Genomic DNA, 16909 nt, shown 5'->3' on the forward strand with positions numbered 1-16909 from the left:
AAGATTTTATTTATTTATTTGACAGAGAGAGAGAGAGACAGCCGGCGAGAGTGGGAACACAAGCAGGGGGAGTGGGAGAGGAAGAAGCAGGCTCATAGCGGAAGAGCCTGATGTGGGGCTCGATCCCGTAATGCCAGGATCACGCCCTGAGCCGAAGGCCGACGCTTAACGACTGAGCCACCCAGGCGCCCCTCTCTGTCTCAGCACCGTTTGCTTCTTGCACAGCCTAACACTTATCACAATTATTATTTGAAATGATTATTTTCTTTGCCTATTTTTAATATTTTCCCCAGTAAGCAGCTCCATGATGGCAGTGAACATCTTTGCTCAATATATTCTCCTCAGTATCTTAACACGTGGACTAGTACATAGTAGGCACTCAAAAAACAATCTGTTGAATGAATCATGAAGCAGTGATTCTTAAGGGCACTTACAGCTATGATCAAACTAACCAAATAATGGCTCCATTCCAAGAAGTTTAGTTAGAACTTAACTGATGTAATCTGTTAGTGATTAGCACATTCCCCCATGACTCTGTAAGTTTTGCTTTCAGCTTTGCCTTACTCATTTTTAACAACTGGTGATCTAGGCCCAAACTTCTAGCTAATAATGGATTGGCTACATAACAATTATCTGAAGAGCTTATTAAAAATACAGATTTTTGGATCAAAACTCCAGAAGTTTCTTATTTAGCATCTGTGTAATGAGGCTCTAGAATCCATAGATTTAAAACTTTGCTTATTTTGAATAGATAACATATGTGTATAGTACACAATTCAAAAGTACAAAAAGCTTATAGTGAAGTCTCCCTTCTATTCCTGTCCTTGGCATCACGTTCCCCTTTCCATAAGTTACCACTGTTTCAATTTCTTATGTATTCTTCCAGATAATTGTCTATGTGAGCATGTATAAGTCCTTTGCTTTAAACACACCTGAATATTTAAAGAACTATTCCAACTTTCTTTTCTCTATGTTCATTGAACAAAACTTGTTGAAAGTGAAGTTATCTGTATTTTTAACAAGAATTCCAGGTGATTCTGATGTGAAGCCAAATATGAGTAACCATTCACTGGGCCAGGGTTAACAGATTAAGCGCAACTCACTATGATACATCAGAAACTCAAAGACATTGAAAAAATACCTTCCAAAGAAGCCTTGCTTACTTGACTTCAGCCCTCTTGTCTTACCAAGATGAACTAAAACATTCTCTAATGCGTCCATAAAAGCCAGGAAAAACTAGCCATTCAAATGGATGTTGCCAAAGCTGTTCATTTTTTTAATTCCCGGAATCTTTTCCTGCCCAATATCAACTGAAATCACAAACTCAACAATTTCTAAGTTAGATGAGACATTTGGCATTTGGGTTATAATGAGGTTTGATGTGCAGCGAACTAGGGCTGATTTTTCTCTCCTGGTAGGTAAGTAGTTTAAATGGAGCACAACGGAAATACTTCCTTTACTAATCCTTACTGACACAACAGTATCCAATCCTCCCCGAGAATAGCTTTCTAACCATCTGGGCAAAGCACTGAACTTAGAAACTGTTGACATGATCCCACTGTCAGGGCAGAACTTGAACTCTCGAGTTCGGGCTCCAGCCGACCTGACTTGACCTGTACCTGGGAGCAACGGCCGTGCGGCTGTAGCTTCCTATTCCCATCTACCTCAGAGACTGCAGAGTGTTTCCTTTTGGCACGGAGGGAACGCTCTCTAAGGGCCACCGGGGAGCTCCTCCGCAGTGTCCCTTTCACCACGAGGGGCACCGCGCGGCAGGCATCCTCGCCTCCCCTACACTGCGCTGAGGAAGGAGTGTAAAGAGCTCCCCAAGTGAGGCGGAGGAGCCGCCGGGATGCAGCGCCGGCTCAACCTACGGCTCTGAGAGGGCAGAGGGAGGGCGTGACTCTCCATCCCTTCCTCCTGGATTCAAACGTGAAGTCGGGAAAGTGGGACTTCCAAGCACCCGAACCTCAGACCTCTCCCTTCTCCACTCGGGCTCTCCTCCATCCTCTGGGCCCCGCGTCTCCCCCCGAGCCGTGGTCCAGGCCTCCCTACTTCTGCCGGCCGTCCCGGTACCCTCTCGTCCGCCCCCAGCCCCCTCACCCAGCATGATGGGGCTGAGCCGCCGGGCCAGGCCCTTGGACAGGTCGTACACGTAGAGCTTCACCGGATAGAGATTCGGCGGCTCCATCGGGACCCGTGGCGGCGGCGGCCACGAAGTCCCTCAGGCACCCGGCAGCGGCTTGGACCTTCCCGTACCCGACGGGGGTGGGGAGCGGAGGGAGCGGGGGGACCGAGCCCAGGCCCGGGCTCAGGGGCGGGGGAAAGGCGGCCCTGCGCTGCACGCGCCCCCACACCCGCCACCGGCAACGACTACTGTGAGGTGACAGAGCGGGGACGGGTAGGGTCCACTCGGAAGAGAGGGCGGGGGCGGGGGCGGGGACGCACTCTTGCGCATGTGCTTACCGTCCCGACGGAGGGTGAGGGGCGGGGCTTTGCGGAAGGGGGCGGGGCTTTCGCGGACTCGGTCGACTTAGTTCGGGACGGTTGTGGAAAGCTGGTGGTGGAAGTGGGCGTGTCAATTTGAGGAGGAATGTGCGCACTATGCGTGATGACGTAGGGGCGTTGATTGGGAGCGCGGACTGGAGCCCCTCCGTGCGCGGCGCCCCGCCTTCTATCCAAATTGATCTCTTCCTTGAGCTTAAGGTAGGGAGGTTTGAGCTGTTCGGTGTGTGCCCTGCTTTCCGGCCAGGGCTGGCCTCGACCTGCTTCACTCACTTAGTCTTGCGCGTCCCTCTAGCCTCCTCGCGGGGCTGCATCAGCACGAAGTGTGCGGCCCCTTGGGTAGAGACAGTTTCTGGTCCCCGTCCCCGCCTCCGTGGGAGGCGGCACCTGGCCTTGAGACCGGCCTGCAGCGAGACCCCCCTCTGGGCGTGGCTGGCGGAGGAGTTGGGGGAGATTTGGGGGCGGGTTGAGCACAGTGGGTCCGCTGGAGGATCGAGTACTCTGGAGCAGGAATCCCGTAGGTCCAGATGGTGCCGGAGGCCAGACGGGACCTCCAGGTTGGGTTGCCCCAGCACCCGAGTCAGAGGGCCACCAGCAGCCCTGAAGCGGCCCTAAGGGATAGCCGAGGCGAGGCCGCTGCTGGAATGATGCCCATGACCATATACTAATGCATCGCAATTACTGAGAGCTCTGGAGGCAGCGGGATCCAGCATCCACATTCCTCACCAGTAATCTTGAGACTTTAGGGCGGGATCTCAAAGGAGTCTAGGAGTCGATATTTTTAAATTTCCTTCTTACTGATCATAACTTTCTTTCACCTGGTGAGCAGTAAGCAATATGTCAGGTTGGGAGTCTTATTACAAAAACGAGGGCAATGAAGAAGAAGAACAAGAAGAGGGCCTTGAAGCAGGTGGTAAGTATCTTTAACGTGTGTGCTGTTCTGTGTGTAAGAAAGACTTTCCCTGTCTCTGCTGTCTAATGGCTTACCCTTCTCTCCCCAGAGAATCTGCAGTGCTTTTCTCCCTTTGAACTTTGCAGAGCTACACAGGCTCTTTTCTCCAGGTCCTACTCTAGTCTATGGGACATTCCTGGCCTTAAACTTTTACTGGGTACTGGTAGATAGACATCTATTGAGCTCCAGTAAATGACCCTGAACATTGGTATCCTTTGTCACCTTAGGTGGCTCAGGTAAGACCCTTCCTCACCCAGAGAGTTGTTTTACTCATTGTAGGACCTCAGTATAAAAATGCCTTCACCCTACAGTAACTGCAGCAACCAAAGCAAAAACATGAGCAACACAGTTACAAGACTCATTCTCTCATCCTTGGCCTCGAAGTTTGGGAGTGTATGTAAGGTAGTAACACAAAGGATAAAGGAAGAGAAAAAAAGGGTACATGTAATCTACATACTGGTGAATTTAAGTCCTGGGTAAGAAAATTCTAAACTGTTTTTACTAAAAGTGAGAAACATAGAAAATATATAACATAAAAGATAAAATTTACTGTAATCTATATAATCCACCACCCTACACCATCCAAACGCTACCACTGCCAGCATTTTGCATATTGCCTTCATTGAAGGAGATTTCCTTCATCTTTTATTCTGATATTTCTTAACTCTCTATGTCTTTCTTTTTAAAATTTATTTATTTGAGAGAGACAGGGATAGCAAGAGAGAGCAGGAGCGGGGAGAAGAGGGAGAAGCCTGCTCCCCACTAAGCAGGGAGCCTGACGTGGGGCTGAATCCTAGGACCCTGGGATCATGACCTGAGCTGAAGGCAGATGCTTAACAGAATGAGCCACCCAGGCGCTCCACTTTGTATCTGATTTTTTATCACTAATCATAGTGAATATATATTTTTTCATTTTAATTTGCACCAGTCTTCTTCCAAAAAGAATTTTAAACATACATATATATAATATGTATTTTTCATGTTATATATATATAATTTTGTGTTCTGCCTTTTTTCCTTAATGTATTATGGATATATTTTCCCAGGTAACTACATATATGTTGTCTTTATAACTCATTTTAAAGGTACTGTAGTTTAATCTGCCTCCCGTTGGACATTTTAGTTATTTTCAATTTCTTACTTCAGTGAACAACGTTGTGAAAAATTTTGTATAAGGGGTTTCCCATATCTTACGTTCTTTAGAGGTAGAATTCTTTAAGAGGTAGAATTCACTGGGTCAAGATAAAATTTTTGTTTAGGACTGTTGACCCAAAATCGCCATATTGTTTTACAGATGGACAATTATGTTTATTGTATTAGAAAGCAGTGTGTTGGGGCGCCTGGGTGGCTCAGTTGTTGGGCGTCTGCCTTCGGCTCGGGGCGTGGTCCCAGGGTTCTGGGATCAAGCCCCACATCAGGCTCCTCCACTGGGAGCCTGCTTCTCCCACTCCTCCTGCTTGTTGTGTTCCCTCTCTCGCTGGCTGTCTCTCTCTCTCTCTGTCAAATAAATAAATAAAATCTTAAAAAAAAAAAAGCAGCAGTGTGAAAAAAACGGAGACAATGAGACATTTTATGTGTTTCTTTTTTTTAAAGATTTTATTTATTTGTTTGGGAGAGAACGTGAGAGAGGAGCAAGTGAGCTAGCGGGTGAGGATGAGCAGCGGGGAAGGGCAGAGGGAAGAGCAGGCTCCCTGCTGAGCAGGGAGCCTGACTGGGGCTTGATCCCAGGACCCTGAGGCCATGACCTGAGCCGAGGGCAGATGCTTAACTGACTGAGCCACCCAGGAGCCCCCATCTTACGTGTTTTTACTAAAACCGCAGCATGGGGCGCCTGGGTGGCTCAGTCAGGTAAGCGTCTGCCTTCGGCTCAGGTCATCATCCCAGGGTCCTGGGATCAAGCCCCCATCAGGCTTCCTGCTGAGCAGGAAGCCTGCTTCTCCCTCTCCCACTCCCCCTGCTGGTGTTCCCTCTCTCGCTGTGTCTCTCTCTGTCCAATAAATAAATAAAATCTTTGAAGAAACCAAAAACCAAAAAACAAAACAAAATGCAGCATCACCTATGATGCCAGAAAGGAAAAAAGAACACCTGAATCTGATGAAGCCTCTCTAGGTCTGCAGGAGGAAAGACAGAGGATGTGTCAATCTGCACCAAAAGAATGCAGTCAGCAAAATCCAGACCGTGGAAAACTGTACTAACACAACATTCTGGTTCTTCAACAAATAAGTTATAAAACACAAAGAGGGAGGGGGTATCTATAGGTTAAGAGGTTTCAAAAACTTATTATTTTTTCTAAGCAAGCTCCATGCCTAGTGTGGAGCCCATCTTGGGGCTTGAACTCATGACCCTGAGATCAAGACCTGAACTGAGATCAAGAGTCAGATGTTTAACTGACTGAGTCACCCAGGCGCCCCCCCCCAAAAACATTTTTTTAAAGTCAAAACTAGTGTTTAGGAATGTTCACTTGTATGATAAAATTATAAAGGAAATAAGGAAATGATTTTATTAAAAGTCAGGATAGTGGTTACTCTTGGGAGGGGGTGGGCATTGTAATGGGCTTTTTTGTTTGTTTTATATGAGTAATAAATACGATAAATATGAACACAAGGGCAAACATTTTCTTCTTTTTTTCCCCCCGTAGGAGAATATACATATTCAGGAAGAGATAGTTTGATTTTTTTGGTTGATGGTTCTAGGGCCATGTTTGAATCTCAGGGTGAAGTTGAACTGACTCCTTTTGACATGAGCATCCAGGTAAGATTACCTTCTATTTTTAAAAAAGGAAAGAAGGAGAGAAAGAAAAAAGTATTAACACCACTCTAAAAATTATGGACTCTTTGAAAAATTTGTTTATGAATGATCAATGTTGGTTAGCCTCCCAGGATGACTACCTATACTCTGAGCTAAAAAAAAGGTAACGGTGCTGGAGAACAGGCCCATTTTATTCTGTATTTGAACTTCACACCCTAGGAATGCATTGCCCCCACTTCCTGTGTTAGCCCGGGTAGTACCGAAGGGCTCCTCCTTCTGTAGAGATGTGCGTGTGAAGGAAGAAAGGAAGTTCCAGCAGTTACGGTGTCCAGATGAGTCCTCTTGTAATTGGTATTCGGAAGTTGAGTATTACCTGTGGTTGATAAAAGGTTACAACAAAAAGACAACCTAATTTAAAAATGGTCATAGGATTTGAATGTACATTTTCTCTAGAGATCTACAGATGGCCAGGAAGCCCACAAAAAGACGCACAACATCTTTAGTCATTAGAGAAAAGCAAATCAAAACCACAGTGAGGTATCACAACCCACTAGCATGGATATATTTTAGAGGGGGAAAAAATAAAGATATTAAGAAGCGTTGGCAAGGATGCGGAGAAATTAGAAACTTACATTGCTGGTGGGAATGTGAGATGGATCAGCTCCTGTGGAAAACAGGGTAGTTCCTCAAAGAGTTCAACATAGAATTCCCATATGACCCAGCAATCCCTCTCCCAGCTAAATACCCAATAGAATCAAAACCAGGGACTCAAGTCCAGGTTCTGTCACTTACAAACTTTATGATGTCAGAAGAGTTGCCAAACCTTTTGGTNTCAGAAGAGTTGCCAAACATCTATTTCCTCGTCTGTATAATGGAGAGGATGATAGTACCTGCCACATCAAGGAGTAAATTTTTTTTTTGTTCAGTTTTTTTTAAAAATATATTTATTTATTAGAGAGTGTGAGCAGGGGGAGGGGCAGAGAGGGGTAGAGAATCTCAAGCAGACCCCTGCTGAGCGAGGAGCCCAATGCGGGATTTGATCTCATGACCCTGAGATCACGACCTGAGCCAAAACCAAGAGTCTGATGCTCAACCAACTGTGCCTCCCGGGCGCCCCAAAGTTTTGTTTTTTAAATTGAGGTATGGTTTGCATACCATAAAATGAACCATTTTGAAGTACACAATTCAAAGGTTTTAGTCATTCATAATGTTGTGTAACCACCACCTCTGTCTTATTCCTGAACATTTTGAATGGACAAAGTGTTTATACCTAGAGTGGAATATTACTTAGCCATAAAAAGGAATGGCGTATTGATATCACAAGTTGAGTGAACCTTGAAAACATTATATTAAATGGAAGAAGCCAGAGAAAAGGTCACATGTTGTATCATTGCATTTATGTGAAATAAAGAATACATAATCCATGGAGAATGTAGGTTGGTGGTTACCAGGAATGGGGATAGGGACAAAGGAATGCGGGGAGCAAATGCTTAATGGTAAGAGTGGTGTTTCCTTTTGGGGTGATGAAATTGTTTTAGAACTAGATAGTGATGGTGGTTGCCCAGCATTATGAACGTACTAAATACCGCTGAATTGTTCATTTTAAAATGGTTAATTTGGGGGTGCCTGGCTGGCTCAGTCAGTAGAGCATGAGACCCTTGATCTTGGGGTTGTGAGTTCAAGTCTTACACTGGGTATGGAGCCTATTTAAAATGAAATAAAAATGGTTAATGTTGTGATGTGAATTCCACCTCCAAAAGATTACCATTTCTTTATAGAGAAGAGTTATAAAGACTTATCGTATATACTGTGCTTTATATTTTTAGAGTTTGGAACTAAACAGAAGCTTCTGATGTTCTAATTTGTATACAAACAGTTCTTGTAGTTGGCAAATCAGAATATCTTGCATCTAGCAAAAGAATTAATGAGAACAGTCCTTAACTTTAAAGCAGTGGTTTTCAAAATCACCTGTAGGGCTTGTTAGCACAGATGCAGAGCCTTACCCCTGGGTCAGAATTTCTGGTTCTGTAGGTCTAGAGCTGGGACCAAGAATTTGTATTTCCAGCAAGTTCCCAGGCAATGCTGATGTCACTGGTTTGGAGATTGCTTTTTGAGGACCACTGCTTTAACCTTTTTAGGATTATGGCCCTCTTTGAGGATGTGGCAAAAGCTGTGTACCCTGTCTCCAAAAAGATCCACTTCTACATATAATTTCAAAGGGTTCCTAGAACCCTCGATGCCTAAAGAAACCAGAGAAAATATAGTATTATGTAGCAAATAAGTGAGACATTCACAGATGAGTATAATGTATTTGATAAGCAATGAAAAAATATTTTCTCAAAAAAAATTTTTTTTTGATATTTTTAGTTCTTAGAACCTAGAAGAAGCCCTCGCCAAATATTTGTAAATGTTTATAGACTGCTCAAAGTAGATTAAAAGTTGTGGGGATGAAAAGTACAGCAGAAGGAATATAGTCAATGGTATGGTCATAGCTTTATATGGTGACAGATGGGAGCTACACTTGTGGCGAGCACAGCATAATGTATAGACTGTCAGATCACTATGTCGTACACCTGACACTAAGGTAACGTGTTACGACTGTACTTCAATAGGAAAAAACAGAGTAGATTAAAATACTTGCAGAAATAACTACTTGCCATGCAGATTATTGTCGATGAGTTGACGTACTTTAAGTTCTGCATATAAGGAGGGAATTACTGTTGAGGGAGGCTGGGTGGAGTCTCAGACCCGACATGGTGGCCGGGTGGGAGGTGTCACCATGGTTGCTTTATTTCTCAGCTTTGTGGATTCAGAAACTGGATGTTGTCAGTGCCCCCCCAGAATGAAGTAGGTCACAGGACTGAGCGGCTCTTTGAGACACTGATTTACCAGATGCTGACATTAGTTTAAATGGGTAGACAGGACTTTCTTGGAATACTGGCATCTTTAATTGTGTAATTAAGCAAACTTTAGTCCAAAAGATGCTGTTAGAAAAAAAGAAAAGATGCTGTTAGCAGTTATGGACTTATTGTTGGGTCACATCTACTTAGTGTTAGCTTAAACCTTTCACGTATGTAATTATTTTATGTATGTACATTCTGTTTCTTGGTCTCAAGCTGCCTGAGGCAAGATCAAGTAGCCTGTCCAAACTCAGTCAATTAAGTAAATGACATCAGTGGACTCACATCCGGGTGTTCTGTTTCCAATACTGGGCTGTTTTTCCCTCGTATAGCCGAATTTCCTCCCTGACTCATATGTGTTTTTAATTCTCTGATTTCTTATGGTAGGAACTACTTATACTTCTGTTATATACTTAACACACTCTGGTTTTTGTTATAGCATAAAACACATTTCCGTCCCTCTCACTGATTCATGACTTTCCTGAAGGTAGGGGTCGTGCCTTAATGTAGTGCCATGTACAAATTCAGCAAATATATTAAGCACCTACTATGCGCCAGGCACGTATGGAGTTCAAATTTAATGGTAAGTTAAATATTAATTGAATTTTTATTTTGATTTTGTCAGTGTATCCAGAGTGTGTATACCAATAAGATCATAAGCAGTGATCAAGATCTCTTGGCAGTGGTGTTCTATGGTACTGAGAAGGATAAAAATTCAGTGAATTTCAAAAATATTTACGTCTTACAGGAGTTGGATAATCCAGGTCAGTAGAGGTGTAAGATCAGCTTTTCCCTTACATTGGAAAGTCACTACCCTGAACAAAGAAGGATGTGGAGAAGGAAGTAGATGACATCTTGACTAAGAGTATGCTTTCTTGCACAAGGGGCTTCTTCCTGGGATGTGGACTTTTTGGGTTAAACACTTCTGGGGTGAGAACGGGACCTCGGCTCTTCTGTTAGCCTTATAAAAGCGGCGCTGACTCTGTTCTGATTTTTCTGCCCGTTTGACCCGCTGTCTCTGATCAGGTGCTAAACGAGTGCTTGAGCTTGACCAGTTTAAAGGGGAGCAGGGGAAAAAACATTTCCAAGACCTAATTGGCCATGGATCGGACTACTCACTAAGTGAAGTGCTGTGGGTCTGTGCCAACCTCTTTAGCGACGTCCGGGTCAAGATGAGCCATAAGAGGGTCATGCTGTTCACCAATGAAGATGACCCCCATGGCGATGACAGTGCCAAAGCCAGCCGGGCCAGGACCAAAGCGGGGGACCTCCGTGACACAGGTTGGCATTTTCCCTGTTCTTTTACATGGGCACTTAATCTTACTGCTTCCTTATAGTTGATGTCCAACGTTTGTTTTTCTCCACTGACTGTGAAATGAAAGAATAAAATGAAGCCAGGGGAGACACACCTGTGTAACATTCCTACTGAAAATGATGAGGCCATTCACTTTCTCTCTCTCTCTTTTTTTTAAAGATTTATTTGTTTCAGAGAGAGAGCTCATGCTTGTGTGAGCGGTTGGGGCTCCGGGGGGAGCAGAGGGAAAGAATCCCAAGCAGACTGTGCCGAGTGTGGAGCCTGACTCAGGGCTCGATCTCACGACCCTGAAATCGTGACCTGAACTGAAATCGAGTCGAGTGCTCAACTGACTGAGCCACCCAGGTGCCCTAAGGGCATTCGCTTTCTAAAGGGCTCTACTAGAGCGAGCTTCTCTAGACTTTTCATGCTACCCTGCATGGTGGTGGTTTGAATAAGTTGTCAGGGCGCCTGGCTCAGTCGGTAGAACATGTGACTTTTGATCTCGGGGTTGGGAGTTCGAGCCCCACATTGGGTGTAGAGCCTATTTAAAAATAAAATAAAAATATCAAATAAGTTGTCATTATAGCAACTGATTCCCTTAGTGATTCTATAAGTCCTGAAAGTGTTAATAATCCATCTAGTTCTTTGCATATTTGGACTTAACTGAAAAAAGTTCTCGCTTGCTGAAAATTGTTTTCCTTGCCCCAGGTATCTTCCTGGACTTGATGCACCTGAGGAAACGTGGGGGCTTCGACATATCCTTGTTTTACCGAGATATCATCAGCACAGCCGAGGATGAGGACCTAGGGGTTCACTTTGAGGAATCCAGCAAACTGGAAGACCTGTTGAGGAAGGTTCGCGCCAAGGAGACCAGGAAGCGCGTGCTCCAGAGGTGTGCTCTGAGCCCGGGGCCGGCCGCCCGCGAGTGCCTACCTGATCGTAAGCACCGAGCGGCTTTGGCAGAGCTGCCCTGGCTGCTTCCCTCTGGGCGGTGCCTAACTGTGTGCCTCACGAAAAACTTGCCTTATTTCAGCCTAGGATATTTGCATATTTGCTTCTCTTCCTCTGGCAAGAGCTGGTAGGCTAGTTCTCCAGAGTAACACAGCTCTCCACTTCCTTGGGGTAAACAGTTGTGGCCTACTGCCGTCCTCAGACGCAGTCACTAGTGTGTCGTGGAGTTATTCTGATTTCTTATAAACTTGAGACCAACAGGAACCAGCTTGTTAAATTACCTTCTCTTAGCTTTACCCTTTGAGTCCCAAGGGCTCCCCTGTGTTGCTTTATAAAGGTTCACATCAGGCTTTCATTTTAGACTGGGTTCCTCAAAGTAAGGGAACATGACCATTGGTAATTTTTGAGCAGTTTTCAAGAGATTCCTGACAATTCTACTAGAAAACCCATGAAATGATTTTAAGGAAACCACACACCAGCCTGTTGCTACAGCTGTAGCTTGGCTGTTGGCTCTCCTTTCCCCTTTCGGAGAAAGGGACACCCTCGCATCTCTTCTCCCTTCCTGAAATAGTGGAGTATTAGTACTATTTGGAAATCTAGCACACATTTTGGTGGGGATGGCAGAGAGGGTAAAATAGTGGTTCAATGTAGGTCCTGGAGTCAGGTTGGCTTGGATTGTAGTCCTGGTCCTTCTGCTGGGCAACCTGGGGCAAGTCATGTAACTTCTCTGGACCTCAGTAAAATGGGAGCAAAAATGGTCCCTCCTCACAGGATGGCCGTATCAATTGAACGAAATAACCCAGGCATAGTGTATGGCAGATAGTAATTATTTACAGACGTTCGCCGTTAGTATCATTCAGTGAAAGAGTTGTCGCAGGGTTTGTGATAGGAGTAATAAATTGGAACTGTTTGAGAACTAATAATGCCTCAGGCCTAGAAAATGATTAATGTTCTCACTATAATCAAATAATGGAATTATTTTATTGCATGGTAATTTTGTGCCAAGCACTGTCCTAAGTTCTGACTTATATCTCTCTTTTTTTTTTTTTTTTTAAAGATTTTATTTATTTATTTGAGAGGGAGAGACAGCGCAAGAGAGAGAGGACCAGCAGGGGGAAAGGCAGGCGGAGGCAGAGGGAGAAGCAGGCTCTCCGCTGAACAAGGAGCTGGACGCAGGGCTGATTCCAGGACCCTGGGATCACGACCTGAGCTGAAGGCAGATGCTTAACCAACTGAGCCACCCAGGAGCCCTTTTATTTTTTCAAAGAGAGAAGGAGAACGTGTGTGTGCATGGTGGGGGAGGGGCAGAGGAAGAGAGAGAGAGAGAATTTTTTTTGTTTTGGTTTTTTTTGTTAGAGAGAGGGCGTTGGGTCGGGCATAGGGAGAGGTAGAGAAACAGACTCCCCGCTGGGTGTGGAACCCAACGCGGGGCTTGATCTCACATCCCCCTGGCCCTGAGATCATGACCTGAGCTGAAATCTAGAGTTGGATGCTTAACCGACTGAGCTACCCAGGCACCCCAAAACAATCATTATTATTTTTATTACAGTATACTCTTTATCATTATTTTATTATTAATATACTTTAACAGTATATTCTGAAACTAATTTTTGTGGTATAGACCCTGAGATAGCATTATAGCAAACTCTACTGTATTATTAAAACATGTTATATTTATATTTGAGGAATTTGGATTATTGGAGAGAATAAAACAAGGCTTGGGTACCAGAAAAGAATTTTAGCTAGGAAAGCATAATCTTTCAGTCCATGGTTTTTTGTTTTTCTCTCCTCCAGGTTGAAGTTTAAGCTCAGCAAAGATATAGCGCTCACTGTCGGCATGTATAATATGGTCCAGAAGGCTTTCAAACCTCCTCCAGTGAGGCTTTATCGGGAAACCAATGAACCAGTGAAATCCAAGACCCGGACATTTAACGTAAATACGGGCAGTTTGCTTCTGCCTAGCGACACCAAGAGGTCTCAGGTAGGCCTGCCTTCTTACTGAATTTTGTCCCATTGAAGAGTTAACAGGGAGGAAGACACTGATTAGCCTAACCGGTTGAATATCTTTCTGTGTATATCTCTGTTCCTCTTTGGAACACTGGCATCTAGATCTTTTGTTTTGTTTTAAATATTTTATTTATTTATTTGAGAGACAGAGAGTGAGAGAGAGAAAGCAGGAGCCGGGAGAGGGGCAGAGGGAGAGGGAGAAACAGACTCCCCTCTGAGCAGGGAGCCCGACATGGGGCTCGATCCCAGGACCCTGAGATCATGACCTGAGTCGAAGGCAGACACTTAACCGACTGAGGCACCCAGGCACCCTGATCATTTTTTTTTAAGATTTTATTTTTAAGTACTCTCTACAGGCAACTTAGGGCTTGAATTTACAACCCCGAGATTAAGAGTTGCATGCTTGTCCCGCTGAGCCAGCCAGCCGCCCCAGCGTCCAGATCATCGACACTTTGACAGCTAGAAAGTTAGAACCAGTGTTTGAAAAAAAATGTCAGTGGAAACTTTAGCCCTTGACCACTGTGCATTCTTCTCTAACAGTCAAATTCCTTGCTTGGGTACGGTAGCAGAAAATGCTTTACAGTTAACTAGGGAGATGAGCTAGGGAACATGTGTTAGGTGTGAAGTGTACTTTTTTTTAGGGAGAGGTTTCTTTTTTTTCCCCCCAAACCAGATTTTTTCCTGTGCTTTGAAATGAAACACGTATGCCTTTCTTAATCTGAAGGACAGACTAAGAATGCAGAACATTGGGGCGCCTGGGTGGCACAGCGGTTAAGCATCTGCCTTTGGCTCAGGGCGTGATCCTGACGTTGTGGGATCGAGCCCCACATCAGGCTCCTCTGCTATGAGCCTGCTTCTTCCTCTCCCACTCCTCCTGCTTGTGTTCCCTCTCTCACTGGCTGTCTCTATCTCTGTCAAATAAATAAATAAAATCTTTAAAAAAAAAACAAAAAGAATGCAGAACATTATCTTTCTTCATTCTCTCACCTTTGTTCAGTCTTTGTTCAATTTAGATTGGATATCTAAAATTAAAATCAAATGAGTCATCCTTTTTAATTAGGCAAAATGTGAGAGAGAATCTGAGATTTTTTGCAGAAGTTCAGGACCTAGAAGGATCAACTAAGTGACTAAAATTAAATACTATTTTGATTCAACCCATGAGGTATTTTTTGGAGCACAGATCTCGAGCCGGAGTGTTTTGTCCTACTTTCTGAAGGAGAAGATAAGAAATCTCCTCTTCCATTTTGGAAGTAACTAGTTCTCCATGTTGGTTTATTCATAGGCAGTAGCTCTTCTGGGCATGGAGTTTCTTTCTTGATCCAGTGTGCCTACAAAAAAACTTGAGGGCTCTGTTCTGTTCATTAAACTCAAATTGGACTCTGTTGCTAAGTTCTGTTACCAGTCATATATCGACGACCACAATGCAAAATGAAAGTTTGGAGGTAATAATATGCGTGTTTGCTCAGACCTACCACAGTACCTGACAGAGGTCCTCTCGGTAACTAGGCGTGGCTTGAGTTTCCTTTGTGGGTCAGGGATGATGCTGAGGGTTTGGTATATGTTAGCTGAGGGAAGGAATAAATACCTAAAGAGCTTGGCCTTCAGCTCCAGAGAGATGGTGGTTTAAAGCCCAATTCAGTTGTATAACCTGGAGCAAGTTACCAACCATCAAGACTCAGCTCGCTCATCTGTAAAACAGTTCTGAACCTCTGCCGCCTAGGCCGGACACTGCACATCGAAGTGGATGGCGAACGTAGGTGCCGGGCAAGCACTCAGTAAATGTTTGCTCCCTGTGGTAGGGGGAAGATGCCCTTGGTGGTGAGCCATCTTCCTGTTCCTTAGAAGGAAGCTGATTTTAACTTGCTAGTGTCGTGTGGCAATCATTTTGCATCTCCACGTAGCCTGTGTATGTGGCTCTCGTGTTCCCCTTCCTTTAGAACTATGGGAATCGTCAGATTGTACTAGAGAGAGAGGAGACAGAAGAGCTGAAACGCTTTGATGAACCAGGTTTGATTCTCATCGGTTTCAAGCCCTTGATAATGCTGAAGAAACACCATTACCTGAGGCCCTCCCTGTTCGTGTACCCTGAAGAGTCCCTGGTGAACGGTATGTCCTGTAGACCGAGGGTAAATGAGGAACAGAAGGCAGATCTGCTTGGAAACTGGATAGGGTGTATTAAGGGGGTATTTTGGAAGTGTTTCATGCTCAGCTAAGTTTTGGAAATTTGGGACTAAAGAAAGTTAAAGAGATTTCTGTAGGACCTATAATACACTGATACACGTTGTGAATATCCAGGAGGGGCTATGGAATTGGAATTTTTAAAACTTACTTCCTATGGAAGTCTCTCTTTGAGCCGTCAGGTAGAGAGTTAAAAAGAAAAAGAAAAAAAAAAAAACCAACAAAACCCAGTTTTATTCCCTGGTGTTGGCAATTAAAGATGCTGTGAACTAGGTCATTGTGTTTGTGCTGTCCAGACCTATATTCCTCTGTGCTGTAGCTGATGAACCCCTGGGTTTGACCTGGTTGGCTTTTATTTATTTATTTATTTATTTTTTTTTTTTAAGATTTTATTTATTTATTTATTTGACAGAGACAGAGACAGCCAGCGAGAGAGGGAACACAGCAGGGGGAGTGGGAGAGGAAGAAAGCAGGCTCATAGCAGAGGAGCCCGATGTGGGGCTCTCCCATAACGCTGGGATCACGCCCTGAGCTGAAGGCAGACGCTTAACCGCTGTGCCACCCAGGCGCCCCTGGTTGGCTTTTATTAATAACTGGGGCTCTTATCGTTAGTCTAAAGATAGTAAAAGTGAACTAATGTTAATAATTCACACTCTGAAACAGTGTTTGAGGCATCTAATCTCTCCTTGCTTTCCTTTCTCTTCCTTTCTGCGCCTCTGCGCACTTTCCCTTCAGCTCTGGGCTCATCACACCTTTCCTGATGAAGTATCATAAGCCCTTTTAAGAAAATGGAGGAGAAATCATAGGCTTATAATATGGGCTAAGAGGGAAAAAAGGAGGAGATACCTTTAGGTTGCAGACCCCTGGGATATTTGTTTTCCAGGGAGCTCAACGCTGTTCAGTGCTCTCCTCACAAAGTGTCTGGAGAAGGAGGTCATGGCAGTGTGCAGATACACCCCCCGTCAGAACATCCCTCCTTATTTTGTGGCCTTGTTGCCACAAGAAGAAGAGCTGGATGACCAGAAAATTCAGCTGACTCCCCCAGGTATGTGGAAAAGATATGTTCAGTGCTTCTGAACCTTGCTCAGACTTTGGAATCCCTCCATAGGATCTGAACTGATCTGAACCAGAGTCTCCAGGAATGAGGTCTGGGAAAGGTGTGTTTTTAGGGTTTCACAGGTGGATTTGATGCAGAGCCAGGTAAAGCTGACAAATATGGTTGTGCAGTGCTCAGCATGTACAACTGTACAAGGCAGCTCTGTAGCCACGATTGAGAATTGTCTGCATAGGGACTGTTTGCAGGTTACTGACGAAGTTATGGCTCAAATGCTGACACCTTTTTTTACTGAAAGCCATTGTTAGATACCTTTGCAA

The 16909-nt window shown here is 44.4% G+C and overlaps 2 protein-coding genes across 6 annotated transcripts in view; one reads left to right on the plus strand and one right to left on the minus strand.

Annotated features, from left to right (window-relative positions):
• The window catches only part of DESI1 (desumoylating isopeptidase 1), a 24928-nt gene extending 22502 nt beyond the window's left edge, over positions 1–2426 (minus strand). The window contains exon 1 of one of the 2 annotated variants that reach the window (XM_034643859.1): positions 2101–2426. In XM_034643859.1, coding sequence (XP_034499750.1) covers positions 2101–2188 — 88 coding nt within the window. In that variant the 5' untranslated portion in view covers positions 2189–2426. The remainder of the gene's footprint in view (positions 1–2100) is intronic. The other variant, XM_002929280.4, reaches the window with a different exon arrangement.
• A 147-nt stretch (positions 2427–2573) lies between these two features.
• The window catches only part of XRCC6 (X-ray repair cross complementing 6), a 28297-nt gene continuing 13961 nt past the window's right edge, over positions 2574–16909 (plus strand). For 2 of the 4 annotated variants that reach the window (XM_034643602.1, XM_019809970.2), the window contains exons 1-9: positions 2574–2703; positions 3332–3415; positions 6093–6205; positions 9728–9866; positions 10129–10383; positions 11108–11291; positions 13145–13331; positions 15295–15463; positions 16419–16580. In XM_034643602.1, the coding sequence (XP_034499493.1) occupies positions 3340–3415; positions 6093–6205; positions 9728–9866; positions 10129–10383; positions 11108–11291; positions 13145–13331; positions 15295–15463; positions 16419–16580 (1285 nt within the window). In that variant the 5' untranslated portion in view covers positions 2574–2703; positions 3332–3339. The other 2 variants (XM_034643603.1, XM_019809971.2) reach the window with 2 other exon arrangements.

This window comes from Ailuropoda melanoleuca, chromosome 15 (genome assembly GCF_002007445.2).
Source record: "Ailuropoda melanoleuca isolate Jingjing chromosome 15, ASM200744v2, whole genome shotgun sequence".
Classification (NCBI taxonomy): domain Eukaryota; kingdom Metazoa; phylum Chordata; class Mammalia; order Carnivora; family Ursidae; genus Ailuropoda; species Ailuropoda melanoleuca.